Source organism: Lissotriton helveticus, chromosome 5_1 (assembly GCF_964261635.1).
Source record: "Lissotriton helveticus chromosome 5_1, aLisHel1.1, whole genome shotgun sequence".
Classification (NCBI taxonomy): domain Eukaryota; kingdom Metazoa; phylum Chordata; class Amphibia; order Caudata; family Salamandridae; genus Lissotriton; species Lissotriton helveticus.
In genome coordinates, this window is record NC_136065.1 from 899,581,770 (window position 1) to 899,595,425 (window position 13,656).

At 45.7% G+C, this 13,656-nt stretch overlaps 1 protein-coding gene across 1 annotated transcript in view; it reads right to left on the bottom strand.

The window, feature by feature from the left end:
• Positions 1-13,656, bottom strand: part of SH2D4B (SH2 domain containing 4B) — a 1,011,831-nt gene that overhangs the window by 390,652 nt on the left and 607,523 nt on the right. The window contains exon 11 of the mRNA XM_078643357.1: positions 1,424-1,438. Within this exon, the coding sequence (XP_078499483.1) occupies positions 1,424-1,438 (15 nt within the window). The remainder of the gene's footprint in view (positions 1-1,423; positions 1,439-13,656) is intronic.

The following is a 13,656-nucleotide window of genomic DNA, read 5'->3' on the forward strand; positions in this document are numbered from 1 at the left end:
GCGCACACAGAGAAGAAACAATACTACTTCAATATGTGCAGAATTCTGGCTGAGCTGCGTGCCTCAGTGATATTTTGCCAAACGCTGCTGCTGTTTTTAGCAGATAGAATATCTTTATTTAAACAAAAAAAGGGTGTCCAAAAACACAGCTTGAATACAAATGTAGCAAAAAACAATGAGTATAAGACCCCACTCAGGTCAGTATAGAAAGCCCTCACTCACCACCCTGGTTGGTGACATGCTTCATCGTAGGGCCCCACTGGAGAGGCCGAGTGCCTCCCCACTGTGCTTCAACGCCAGATCTACTGCGGAGCAGGTTTTTGTGAAATAGACGTAAAGTGAGTGATTTAGAAATGATAGTGATTATAAAAAATGTCTTAAGTGTCTCAAAAAAATGTTTTATTATTTGATCACTTGGACAGATTAAAAATAGTGTGGAAAAAAGTCCATATAAATTGTTTGGTTATTTCCAATAGATAAATAGTCAGTCAATATGTTTCTGCCTTGAAACGGTGTGAATTTACCAGGCATTCATCAGGACAAAAGTGAACGAAACCCTGGCGGTATGAGCACTCTAAGGCTCACCCTAACCTAGGGACGTGAAAGTAAAAAACGTGTAAAAGTGCATGTGGAAGGAGCGAGCTCCTCCTTTGGTACTCCCAATTCAGGAGACCTCAAGGTTAGTGTATATGCACCTGTTGAGAAAAAGGACAAAGACATACATATAGGAGACAGGACAAACGGTTAAAGGTTGTTCTATGCTCATAGGTATATCTACAGTGCTCCAGTTGTAGTGAGAGGACAGTGGATGGCGGTATAGCAATATTGTTAACACCATACCAAGTCCCGAGGAGAAATTACGTTATACTTAGGGATGCAGTGGACTACAGGTGGTTAACAGATGATATCACGTTCAAATGTCGAGTAGCCCTTGCTTAGATGCTTGCACGTGTAAAATAATAGATCAATGGACCTCAATGGCCAGTGACCCCATCTGAAGATAATACAGAGGTCAGGAATAAAATGTCTCACTTGAATGGTGAGTCAGTTGCACACCATGGATCTCGGGAGGGGGGTGGTGGTGTAATTGGCACAACCTTGGGAAAGAAAACGACATAATCCGAAAGTTACAAAAAGGTTATGAGGCCGTTCTACTTAGCTTAATCACGCCGGCTCTGATAGAGCTGTGGATGCGGATACACAACTTACGCCCTCGACGCCAGGCACCCTCTCAGAACCTGATGATACCCTCGTAAACCGGATCCTGAAGACGAATGCGGTCTCCGGTGAGGCGGTATAAGTGCCTAGATGTTTACGCGCCTTCCTTCCGTGGTGGGCGTGGCATTATGAGAGAATGGGTGTGGGCTTGAATTTTCGACCAATTAGCAGTAAGCGACAGTGATGCGTCATGCATGCATCATACAGGTGGTGATGTAGGCTAATCCAGAGGTCCGCTCGTGTCAATTATGACTAGACTGTCGGGTTTGAAGAGAGAGATGACGCAAATGAACGCGTGTCTCCATGGTTACTGATACACTTGAACACTTTATTGTTCCACTATCAACACAGTACACACGTGCGGATGCATCGCACCTCGACCGTGAAGAAGTGGAGCTGCAAAGGTGGGCAGCGCATGACTGCGCATATTTCTAGAGGTTAAAAGTTGAAGGAAAATTTTGACAAGTTGTGAGGACTCACAGTGTGAGCGTAATCAGCAATTAGATAGTAAAGGGTCAAAAAAACACACTGGGGAGGTACTGGATGGTAAATGCCCCACTCAGTGGGTGTCGATATTGGAATTATGTTTAAGCTGCAAATATTAGCATTAGCTACCAAAAATAGACTGCAAAACATATGATAAATAGCTGACTCTATTATAACAACGTTATAAAAGCGTTGCTTTTCATTACGGACATGGGTGTGCACACTGGCAATTGGAGTGCATTCTGGCAAACCTAAATGTGTACATCAACACAACCAAGACCAAAGAGGCTGAGAGAATAAAAGGAACATGTGAGGATTCATTATTTAAGGTTTGAGGACTGAGTTCCAGGGGATGTCATCATTAAGTCCTCTGATATGGGTCCCCAATCTGTACACCCATCTTTGTTCCTTTTCGAAGAGTCTGTTGGAGATATTACTACCTCCATCAATCTGTTCGATTATCGTCCACCGTACATCATTGGTGGTATGGTTTGACTGTAGAAAATGACTGTTCATTTTGGTGGTTGTTTTCCGACACCTGATGTTGCTCCTGTGCTCGCATATTCTCTGCTTGATCTTCCCGGTAGTCATTTCTATATAACGCAGACCGCAGGGGCAGGTGATTAGATAGATGACATTTATTGAATTGCAATTCGTATGGGCTCTTTGGGTCCATATTTTTCCTTGTTCGAGCGATAGTTGTTTGGTTGAGGTTGTCATATGGCATACACTACAGTCTGAGCATGGGAAATGTCCCACTATTTTAGGCATGCCCCAGGTGTCTGTAATAGAGCGTAGGCCTGGAGTTGTCCTTTCTTTGGGACGTGTGTGGACAAGGGCGTCCTTCAGACTTCGTCCCTTCTTGAAGGAAAAAAGTGGTTTCTCCCAATTTTTTTTGATACTGGAGATGATTTTCCAGTTTTTGTTGATTGACTTTTTCATTAAGTTAGAGAGGCTGCTGTATGTGGTCACACAGGTTAGGGGGATTTCCTGGGGTAGATTGATCTTGTCTTCCAGGAGTGCCTCACGTGGTTGGTTGCGTGCCCTTTTGTACCCCTTATTCAAAGTTTTTGTAGGATAGCCTCTGGCTTGTAGTTTTTCCGTGAGGCCAGCTGACTGTTCCTTAAAGTCTTTTACATCGCTGCAGTTATGTCTGATTCTTAGATACTGCCCATATGGTAGGTTCTCTTTTAAGGGGCATGGATGGAAACTGGTGAATTCTAGCAAGTTATTTTTTGCCGTTGGTTTATAATGGGTCTTGGTTGAGAGGCTGGTGCCTGTGACAGCAATGGTCACATCTAAGAAAACAATCTCAGTCTTGCTCATGGTGTGGGTGAACTTCAAATTGTGATCCAAGGTATTGATCCATTTGAGGAAGTCTTCCAGAAGGTTATCGCTGCCCTTCCACACCAAAAACACATCATCTATGTATCTCCTCCATAGGTGGATGGAGGAGGTAAAGAGCCCATTCAGTGGTAAGATATGTTTGGCCTCAAAATCTGCGACGTACAGCCCCGCCACACTTGGGGCGAAGGTACTGCCCATCGAGGTCCCGGTGCTTTGTAGGAAAAGCTGCCCTTTGTAAGCAAAGAAATTTTCTTTCAGGGCTATGGTTGCACATTCCAGGATAAATGCCTTAGGTGTCTGGTAGTCCCATATGATTGAATTAAGGGCAGACCCTAGGACTTTGATGGTATCGTCCTGAGGAATACTGGTATACAGACTCTCTATGTCTAAAGTAACCAGTGTCACTGTGTTTTCCTCAAAGGTCACTGCCTGTAGGAGCTGTAGAAGGCTCTTCGTGTCCTTCAGGTAGGTCGGGGTGTTCTGCACGATGGGTTTGAGAAAGTGGTCGCAAAAACGTGATAGTGGTTCGAGTAAGGAGGCAATACCAGAAACGATTGATCGTCCTGGTGGTGGTAGTCTGTTTTGATGTGTTTTGGGCAGTGTGTAAAAGTAAGGGGTAATGTCAAACTTGTCAAACTTTTCCTTCAACTTTTAACCTCTAGAAATATGCGCAGTCATGCGCTGCCCCCCTTTGCAGCTCCACTTCTTCACAGTCGAGGTGCGATGCATCCGCACGTGTGTACTGTCTTGATAGTGGAACAATAATGTTTTCAAGTGTATCAGTAACCATGGAGACACGCGCACATTTGCGTCGTCTCTCTCTTTAAACCCGACGGTCTAGTCATAATTGACACGAGCGGACCTCTGGATTGACCTACATCACCACCTGCATGATGTATGCGTGACGCTTCACTGTCGCTTACTGCTAATTGGTCGAAAAGTCAAGCCCACATCCATTCTCTCATGATGCCACGCCCACCACGGAAGGAAGGCGCGTAAACATCTAGGCACTTATACCGCCTCACCGGAGACCGCATTTGTCTTCGGGATCCGGTTTACGAGGGTATCATCAGGTTCTGAGAGGGTGCCTGGCGTCGAGGGCGTAAGTTGTGTATTCGCATCCACAGCTCTATCAGATTAAGCTAAGTAGAACGGCCTCATAACCTTTTTGTAACTTTCGGATTATGTCGTTTTCTTTCCCAAGGGTGTGCCAATTACGCCACCACCCCCCTCCCGAAGTCCATGGTGTGCAACTGACTCACCATTCAAGTGAGACATTTTATTCCTGACCTCTGTATTGTCTTCAGGTGGGGTCACTGGCTATTGAGGTCCATTGATCCCTTATTTTACACGTGCAAGCATCTAAGCAAGGGCTACTCGACATTTGAACGTGATATCATCTGTTAGCCACCTGTAGTCCACTGCACCCCTAAGTATAACGTAATTTCTCCTCTGGACTTAGTATGGTGTTAACAATATTGCTATTAACCCTGGGCGTAGTGTGCGTAGTAGGGCTACGCGAAGCTACGCAAAGTGAGCGAGAAACTATGCCCACTTGCGCACTTCGCGTAGCCCCACTACGCGCCGCATGCCCCCCTCCCCTACATACCTAATTTAAATAAATGGGCAAAGAAAAATAAATAAAATGCACTTACCTTGTCCGCGGCGTCCCGAGGGCTCCCTCTGCTCGTTCACGCCGCCGTCTACTAACCAATGCGCATGCGCGGGCGGCCGCATGGTTAGCAGACGGCGCCGTGAATGAGCAGAGGGAGTCCCGGGACGCCGTGGACAAGGTAAGTGTATTTTATTTATTTTTTTGAGCCCATTTAATTAAATTAGGTATGTTCGGGAGGGCGGGAGGGAGGCGGCTGGCGGGCAACTTCGCTACGCCCAAGGAGTGGGCGTAGTGTTGCCTGCTTTGCCTACTTTGCAAAGGGCGAAGTAGGCAACACTATGCCCTCTTCGTGGGCGTAGTGAAGTTGCCCGCCCAGGGTTAATTGCTATACCGCCATCCACTGTCCTCTCACTACAACTGGAGCACTGTAGATATACCTATGAGCATAGAACAACTTTTAACCGTTTGTCCTGTCTCCTATATGTATGTCTTTGTCCTTTTTCTCAAAAGGTGCATATACACTAACCTTGAGGTCTCCTGAATTGGGAGTACCATAGGAGGAGCTCGCTCCTTCCACATGCACTTTTACACGTTTTTTACTTTAACGTCCCTAGGTCAGGGTGAGCCTTAGAGTGCTCACACTGCCAGGGTTTAGTTCACTTTTGTCCTGATGAATGCCTGGTAAATTCACACCCTTTCAAGGCAGGAACATGTTGACTGACTATTAATCTATTGGAAATATCCAAACAATTTATTTGGACTATTTTCCACACTGTTTTTAATCTGTCCAAGTGATCAAATTATAAAACATTTTTTTGAGACACTTAAGACATTTTTTATCATCACTATCATTTCTAAATCACTCACTTCACGTCTATTTCACAAAAACCTGCTCCGCAGTAGATCTGGCGTTGAAGCACATTGGGGAGGCACTCGGCCTCTCCAGTGGGGCCCTATGATGAAGCATGTCACCAACCAGGGTGGTGAGTGAGGGCTTTCTATAATGACCTGAGTGGGGTCTTATACTCATTGTTTTTTGCTCCATTTGTATTCAAGCTGTGTTTTTGGACACTCTTTTTTTCTTTAAATAAGTATAACCGGGGACTAAGAGTGTTTCCTCATTCTCCCTACCTCTCTTTTTGTTGTTGTGCAGATAGAATATCCCCTGTGAAAATGGTTTTGCACCGGGGTAATACGGCTGGGAAACACTAATCATGTGGTATCTCTATATGCAGACGATACGTTGGTCTATCTGAAGCGGCCGGAGCGCTCCGTCCCTATACTAATGACTGAAATGCGACAGTTTAGTAAAATCTCAGGATTACATATTAATCCTAAGAATTCTAGGGTGATACCGATAGGCAGGTTAGCTACCCTCCGCCGGAGTCACGAAAAACCATAACTATATCGTTGTCTGAAGAAGGGGAAAGATACCTGGATATACGCCTGGTGAATTCTGCAGATTCATTGAATAAATTCAACATTAGTTGTGTTCTGGAGGGGCTTGTCACTTTTGGGCTGAATTGCCGTTATCTCTTTTGGGGAGGGAGGACTGACACTTGCACTTGAAAGTGCTGTGCCTGTTCCCACCCAAAGAGCTACATACCCCACTGTAGTGAGTTTGGAGCCCCGGTAGGAAAGATAGGGGCCTTGTGCGCTTCAAAGGCCTCATTGAAATCTCCCCTACTTCACAGGCACATTTGAGTATAAGTACTGGACCCCTGGCACCTCCAATTCAGAACGTTGCTGAAACCAAAAACATTCTGCCTTAAGAAGAGTTGTTGTGCTGTAGGAGGGACTGCCATTTTTCTACCTCCTCTGCAGTGTTGGCCTGCCTCTTCTTGCATGGGAGTGAGAAGGACTGGAACTGTTCTCTACATCTTTGAACCCACGTTTTTTCAAATGCTTGTTGGCTTGCCTCCTTTTCTCTGAGGTTTCAGGGTGACAAAAGACTTCTTTCAACTCTGATGGTGCTGCTGGACTGGTCTGTGAGTCCTTCCCTTGCCTGAGGTGCCCCCTCCAGTCCTGGGCCTCAGAAGTGGGTTCTGCATCTGTTTTCTGCAAAATTCGACGTAGTGACCCCTTTGTGGCGATCAGAACCAAACGCAGTGCTGATTTACCAATGACAAGGGTCTCGACTACAAAGTTCATCAATGATGCACTGTTTATCAGGAGACACCGCTGTGAGACTCGACTTTGGCGCAGCACCAGTCCTGTACCACCTACTGTGAGGCTCAACTCTGACACATCGACCCGACTGCGTGAACCGGAACCAACGCATTGAGTCTTCGTCGTTGACACTTGCTCCATACAAAAGTACATTTTCATTGGGCCCTGCGTAGATCCTGTAGCTGGCCTGCCCTCCATCTCGGTCAGCCTGAACGATGGATTTACCCGGGTCTAGCGCGACCTAAGATTTTAGTGCTATTCACTTCTAAGCACTGTTTTTGGATGTAATCTAAAAATTCATATCTCGACTTCTACTGATTAGATATTTGTCATTTTGGTCTTGTTTTACTCAGATAAATAGCCTTTATATTTGTAAGTTGGTGTGGAGTCTTTGTGTGGTGTATTTTAATTTAATTGTTGCACAAATACTTTACACATTGCCTTTTAAGTAGAGCCTGACTGCTCTGCACCAAACTACAAGAGGGTGAGCCCAGGTTAATTTGGGGTGTGTATCGGGCTTACCCTGGCTAGGTTTATGGCTCCTGCTTAGACATGGTGTATACTCTTCCAACCAGAAACCAAAATTTCTAAGAAGTGGGATAGAAGTGCTTTCTACTTTTAATGCCTTTTGCATGGGATCCTCCTACAGTTATTCCTGAAACAAAGCACAGTTTCTTGAAGTAATATCCTGCTTTTAACCTGTTTTTATTATTTAACAAGATTGACATTGGACTCCCTGTCTGGACCACAGTTAATCTTTAGAGACTACAAAATCATGCAGCTCATTTTATCGTGGCCGTAAACGATACAAATGCATCACTCTCATCAAGGTAGCACTGCTCTAGCTCTGGACTAAGTAACAATCGTACTTCGAAACCTCCAGTTTAATGCATAAAATTTTGCAACAATGTGCGCATATGCATCTGTGCAAAAACAACAATTGATGGACAGAATGCAGAAGAATGTCATACCTTCACCCGGTACAGTGATCTGGGCCTAAATCCATCGTTTTTTTGCACTCCACACCACCCCAGTTCAGACATGGCCATATGCAAATCAGCCTTGACCCTGTGCCTCATGGGAACCGTCCAGCCCGAACTGCCAAGCCATGTCTTTCCTGGACCGGAATCAAGCATCCTAGGACCGGTTTCTGGCTATCAGCCGTCTTCAGCCAGGATAGCTTGACTCCAGTGGTGGGGAGAGCATGGGACTCACGTCTGAGCATACCCATCCCACTCAGGGTGACAAATGCAAAAACAACAATTGATGGACAGAATGCAGAACAATGTCATACATTCACCCCAGTACAGAGATCTGGGCCTAAATCCATCGTTTTTTTGCACCCCAAACCATTCCAGTTCAGACATGGCCATATGCAAATCAGCCTTGACCCTGTGCCTCATGGGAACAGTCCAGCCCGAACTGCCAAGCCATGTCTTTCCTGGACCGGAATCAAGCATTCTAGGACCGGTTTTTGGCTATCAGCCGTCTTCAGTCAGGATAGCTTGACTCCAGTGGTGTGGAGAGCATGGGACTCACGTCTGAGCATACCCATCCCACTCGGGGTGACAAATGCAAAAACAACAATTGATGGACAGAATGCAGAACAATGTCATACATTCACCCCAGTACAGAGATCTGGGCCTAAATCCATCGTTTTTTTGCACTCCACATCACCCCAGTTCAGACATGGCCATATGCAAATCAGCCTTGACCCTGTGCCTCATGGGAACAGTCCAGCCCGAACTGCCAAGCCATGTCTTTCCTGGACTGGAATCAAACATCCTAGGACCGGTTTCTGGCTATCAGCCGTCTTCAGCCAGGATAGCTTGACTCCAGTGGTGTGGAGAGCATGGGACTCACGTCTGAGCATATCCATCCCACTCGGGGTGACAAATGCAAAAACAACAATTGATGGACAGAATGCAGAACAATGTCATACATTCACCCCAGTACAGAGATCTGGGCCTAAATCCATCATTTTTTGCACTCCACACCACCCCAGTTCAGACATGGCCATATGCAAATCAGCCTTGACCCTGTGCCTCATGGGAACAGTCTAGCCCGAACTGCCAAGTCATGTCTTTCCTGGACCGGAATCAAGCATCCTAGGACCGGTTTTTGGCTATCAGCCGTCTTCAGCCAGGATAGCTTGACTCCAGTGGTGTGGAGAGCATGGGACTCGCGTCTAGTTTGAGGTCGGACCCGTGTGCATACTCCTGTGTGGGTGAGTGTGGGTGAGTGCAGTGAGCGCAGCCTCGTCAGACCGTGGCCGCGAAGAGTGTGCCTCAGGCGGGGCAGAGACGGCCCGGGTAGCACTGGGTGCAGCCTGCCTCCCCCTGCAGAGCCCCGCTCACTGGTTTAGAATTCCCGACTTTTCTTGATTGATAGGCTTTATTTCGATATGTAAAATATCATAACAGCTGTACAACAAGTAATAAAAAAAATCGCACTATTTACAACGATCTCATACTGGTTAAAAAAAGAATAAAAACAGTGACATGTTTAAATACAGTTAAAATTAGAATTGAAACAGAAAGCCTTTTTACACGAATCAACCAAGACCACTTTAAAAATTTTGACAGACCGCAAACCACCAAGGCGGATGTGTCAGATGATAGAATTCCCGACTTTTCTAAAATCGCAATAAGTCATGTGAGCTTTGAGCTTTGAACTTCGAGGGGCTGAGAGTAGCTGTGAGGAGAGAGGGCGAGTTGTTTTTCGGTGCTCTCACCCCAGCATTAAATCGCCTCGGTACTCCCGTAGTCATAGCCTCGTGCCTGAGAGAGGGTGACGGGTGACAGTGGCAGAGTGGCGTAAGACCAGAAAAGAGTGCACCCTGAGATGGAAGTGACTTCAGTACCCACCACCCCCCGCTAGCGTAAGCTCCCGGGATGTTTTTTGGATGTTCTGAGATCACACAGTTCTTCCCCCATAGATCTTGGCCTTAGGTAAGTTCCCTTAATCCCTACAGCTCGACGTGCTCAGCATTGCCCCTCCAGTAATGGGCTAAGTATCATGGGGTGCTGTTGTGTGCCGAGGAACAATCTAGTTATTTCCACTTTTGGCACTTACTGACATTTGCTATGGCTGCTTGGAGTTCACTCGGAGTTGGGGGAGGGAGCCCATGCAGACCCAGCAGGCCCAGTAACTGGTTTGGAAAAGATCTCCATTTAATACCCGGTAGGGCTATCAGCTTATTAGCTTATTAGGTAAAAGATCATATAAGTTACACTGTAGTCTGGGTAGGTGGTTGCATTGGAAATAGTATTGGAAAACAGGCTGGATAGTTGAATTACTCCATCGTGAGAATATGAGTGGAGGTGGGAGTTACCTAGGTAGCCAAGCAAGCCTGAGCGAGATGACTTTGAAAAAACTACGCTCGGGTCGTGTGCTCTCCTTGTCACCAAGTCGATCTCTTAAATTAAGGAAATCGTACAGTTGTGCTAGACAACTACAGCAACTCTGCTACAAATCCCACCCAGCCATTACTGTTTTTTTTAAAGATGCCCTCGATTGCACTAACACGGTAACCAAAAAAGGCTTGGGTCTATATACTACCTGGCCTAGACCACTATCAATTACAACAACAAATCAAATGGCCAGGTGGACTATTTAAATAACCTTACTTGAGCGCCACTTACCCACAAGATCTAGCGGACACACTTTTCATTAAGTATTTTTACTTGCTTAATTTTGCATTTTTAGAAAAACAGTCATATATGTCTGAAATTGGACACCATCTCAATAGCAAAATACACATATAATGCAATATTCACAACACAAATATTACAAACACTTTGAATAAGACATATTTACAATTACACCATATATACAAATCCACAGACAGAGAATGCCTATCTTCACTGAATGTTTGAGGCACCAGTCCTGATAACAAAAAAGCTAGCAAGGGGCCGTTCAACTCATTGGCTGGCCTGCTTGCTTGCATGTGTTGGAACCTATTGTATACAGGGGTCACAATCTCGCGTAGACTTTATCCAAAGTTTATAATCCTGATGTGCCCTTCCTAAATCTTGTTCCAACACGCAGTCAACGCGTTTCATACCCGTGTATATGTTATAGGGTTCTCCTCAGGACCTGGACTGGAAACTGTCCTGTACTTAATTTGGAGCCTCGGCGGAGCAGCTATCTGATTTCTTTCGGGGGCCATGTCGTTCTGTGTTACTTTCGGTGGCAATATACTCAGTTGGTCATGAGGTTGTAATAGTGTTCGTGCCCGGTGCTTAAAGGCGGGGCTGGCGGGGTGAAGTCAAAGTTTATCGGTTTCCATAATGAATCGAAAATCAGTCTGTCGGGTATCCGATCCGCACTCGCTGTAGCTCTGCTCACTCGGCTTCCGCGTCTGACGTCACCCGAGATTGTGACCCCTGTATACAATAGGTTCCAACACGTGCAAGCAAGCAGGCCAGCCAATGAGTTGAACGGCCCCTTGCTAGCTTTTTTGTTATCAGGACTGGTGCCTCAACCATTCAGTGAAGATAGGCATCCTCTGTCTGTGGATTTGTATATATGGTGTAATTGTAAATATGTCTTATTCAAAGTGTTTGTAATATTTGTGTTGTGAATATTGCATTATATGTGTATTTTGCTATTGAGCTGGTGTCCAATTTCAGACATATATGACTGTTTTTCTAAAAATGCAAAATTAAGCAAGTTAAAATACTTAATGAAAAGTGTGCCCGCTTAGATCTTGTGGGTAAGTGGCGCTCAAGTAAGGTTATTTAAATAGTCCACCTGGCCATTTGCTCGATTGCACTAAGGCGGTAGTAGTGTTCCAAGAAGGACTGATCTTCAATCCCCACTCAGCAACACCTCCTTCCCTGCCTCCTTCCTTGTCTTCTGTGGAATCTCAGGGAGTTCCCTGCATTCCTGCAGGGGGCCAGATCCAGATTTGTGAAGGGGGCTGGGACCAGATAAATGAAGCTGTTGAGGATGGTCTAAGTGGGCAGCCATCCAATGCTTTATCTATGCGCAGATTTGGGTTTTGATTCTTGTTAAACAAGAGAGCCAGCAACATATTTTCTTGAACAGGCCAAAGCCAGACTGTTTGACTGTTGCTTCACTGGTTACATTTGATGTTTCTTTATGTGCAAATTTGGGTTCAGATTCTCTTGGTAATCAACAAAGTCAACAACATATTTTCTTGAACAAGTCAAAGTCAGACTGTATGACTGTCGTTTCCCCTGTCATTTCATCGGTTCAGGGGGGTATTTACAAGGGAATAAGTGAGAATGCTGGGTTGGATGATGTCCTGGGAAATGTTTTTTCCATAGTTGAGAAGGCAAAGGCATGTCAAAAGTTAACCCCAGGAGAAGACTTTACACTCCCAGATATTGATATAGAAGCCCAAATAAGGGGCTGGGGAGTCCCCCATGATCATTCCCATAAGGATGATCACCCAATGAGTAGTCTCAGGGGAAAAAATACCCCAATTGTAAGTTTTTCTCTTAGGTGTGCCTCTTTGCCTCTTTTGTATTGTAATTAACAACAAGGGGTGGTGATGGACAGAGTCTCTGAATTAAGCAGAAAACTCTCACCCAGTCAAGAGATCAGGGCTAGATCCAACACCGTTTTTTAGCTCACTACATCATCCCAGTTTCAGAACCTGGCTGTATGCAAATTAGTCTGTTCCTGTCCCAGTGCATGATGGGAACAGGGCAAACCAAACTACAAAGCCAATTCTTACACTGGAAAGGAAACAAGCTACCGGGGACCGGTTTCTGGCATTTCAGCCTCTTCGGCCCGGCTTGCTTGAATCCTGATGGTGCAGTGAGCAAGGGACTCATGTCTGAGCATACCCTTCCACGCTTAGGGTGGACAAAATAATTAACAACAAGGGGTGGTGATGGACAGAGTCTCTGAATTAAGCAGAAAACTCTCACCCAGTCAAGAGATCAGGGCTAGATCCAACACCGTTTTTTAGCTCACTACATCATCCCAGTTTCAGAACCTGGCTGTATGCAAATTAGTCTGTTCCTGTCCCAGTGCATGATGGGAACAGGGCAAACCAAACTACAAAGCCAATTCTTACACTGGAAAGGAAACAAGCTACCGGGGACCGGTTTCTGGCATTTCAGCCTCTTCGGCCCGGCTTGCTTGAATCCTGATGGTGCAGTGAGCAAGGGACTCATGTCTGAGCATACCCTTCCACGCTTAGGGTGGACAAAATAATTAACAACAAGGGGTGGTGATGGACAGAGTCTCTGAATTAAGCAGAAAACTCTCACCCAGTCAAGAGATCAGGGCTAGATCCAACACCGTTTTTTAGCTCACTACATCATCCCAGTTTCAGAACCTGGCTGTATGCAAATTAGTCTGTTCCTGTCCCAGTGCATGATGGGAACAGGGCAAACCAAACTACAAAGCCAATTCTTACACTGGAAAGGAAACAAGCTACCGGGGACCGGTTTCTGGCATTTCAGCCTCTTCGGCCCGGCTTGCTTGAATCCTGATGGTGCAGTGAGCAAGGGACTCATGTCTGAGCATACCCTTCCACGCTTAGGGTGGACAAAATAATTAACAACAAGGGGTGGTGATGGACAGAGTCTCTGAATTAAGCAGAAAACTCTCACCCAGTCAAGAGATCAGGGCTAGATCCAACACCGTTTTTTAGCTCACTACATCATCCCAGTTTCAGAACCTGGCTGTATGCAAATTAGTCTGTTCCTGTCCCAGTGCATGATGGGAACAGGGCAAACCAAACTACAAAGCCAATTCTTACACTGGAAAGGAAACAAGCTACCGGGGACCGGTTTCTGGCATTTCAGCCTCTTCGGCCCGGCTTGCTTGAATCCTGATGG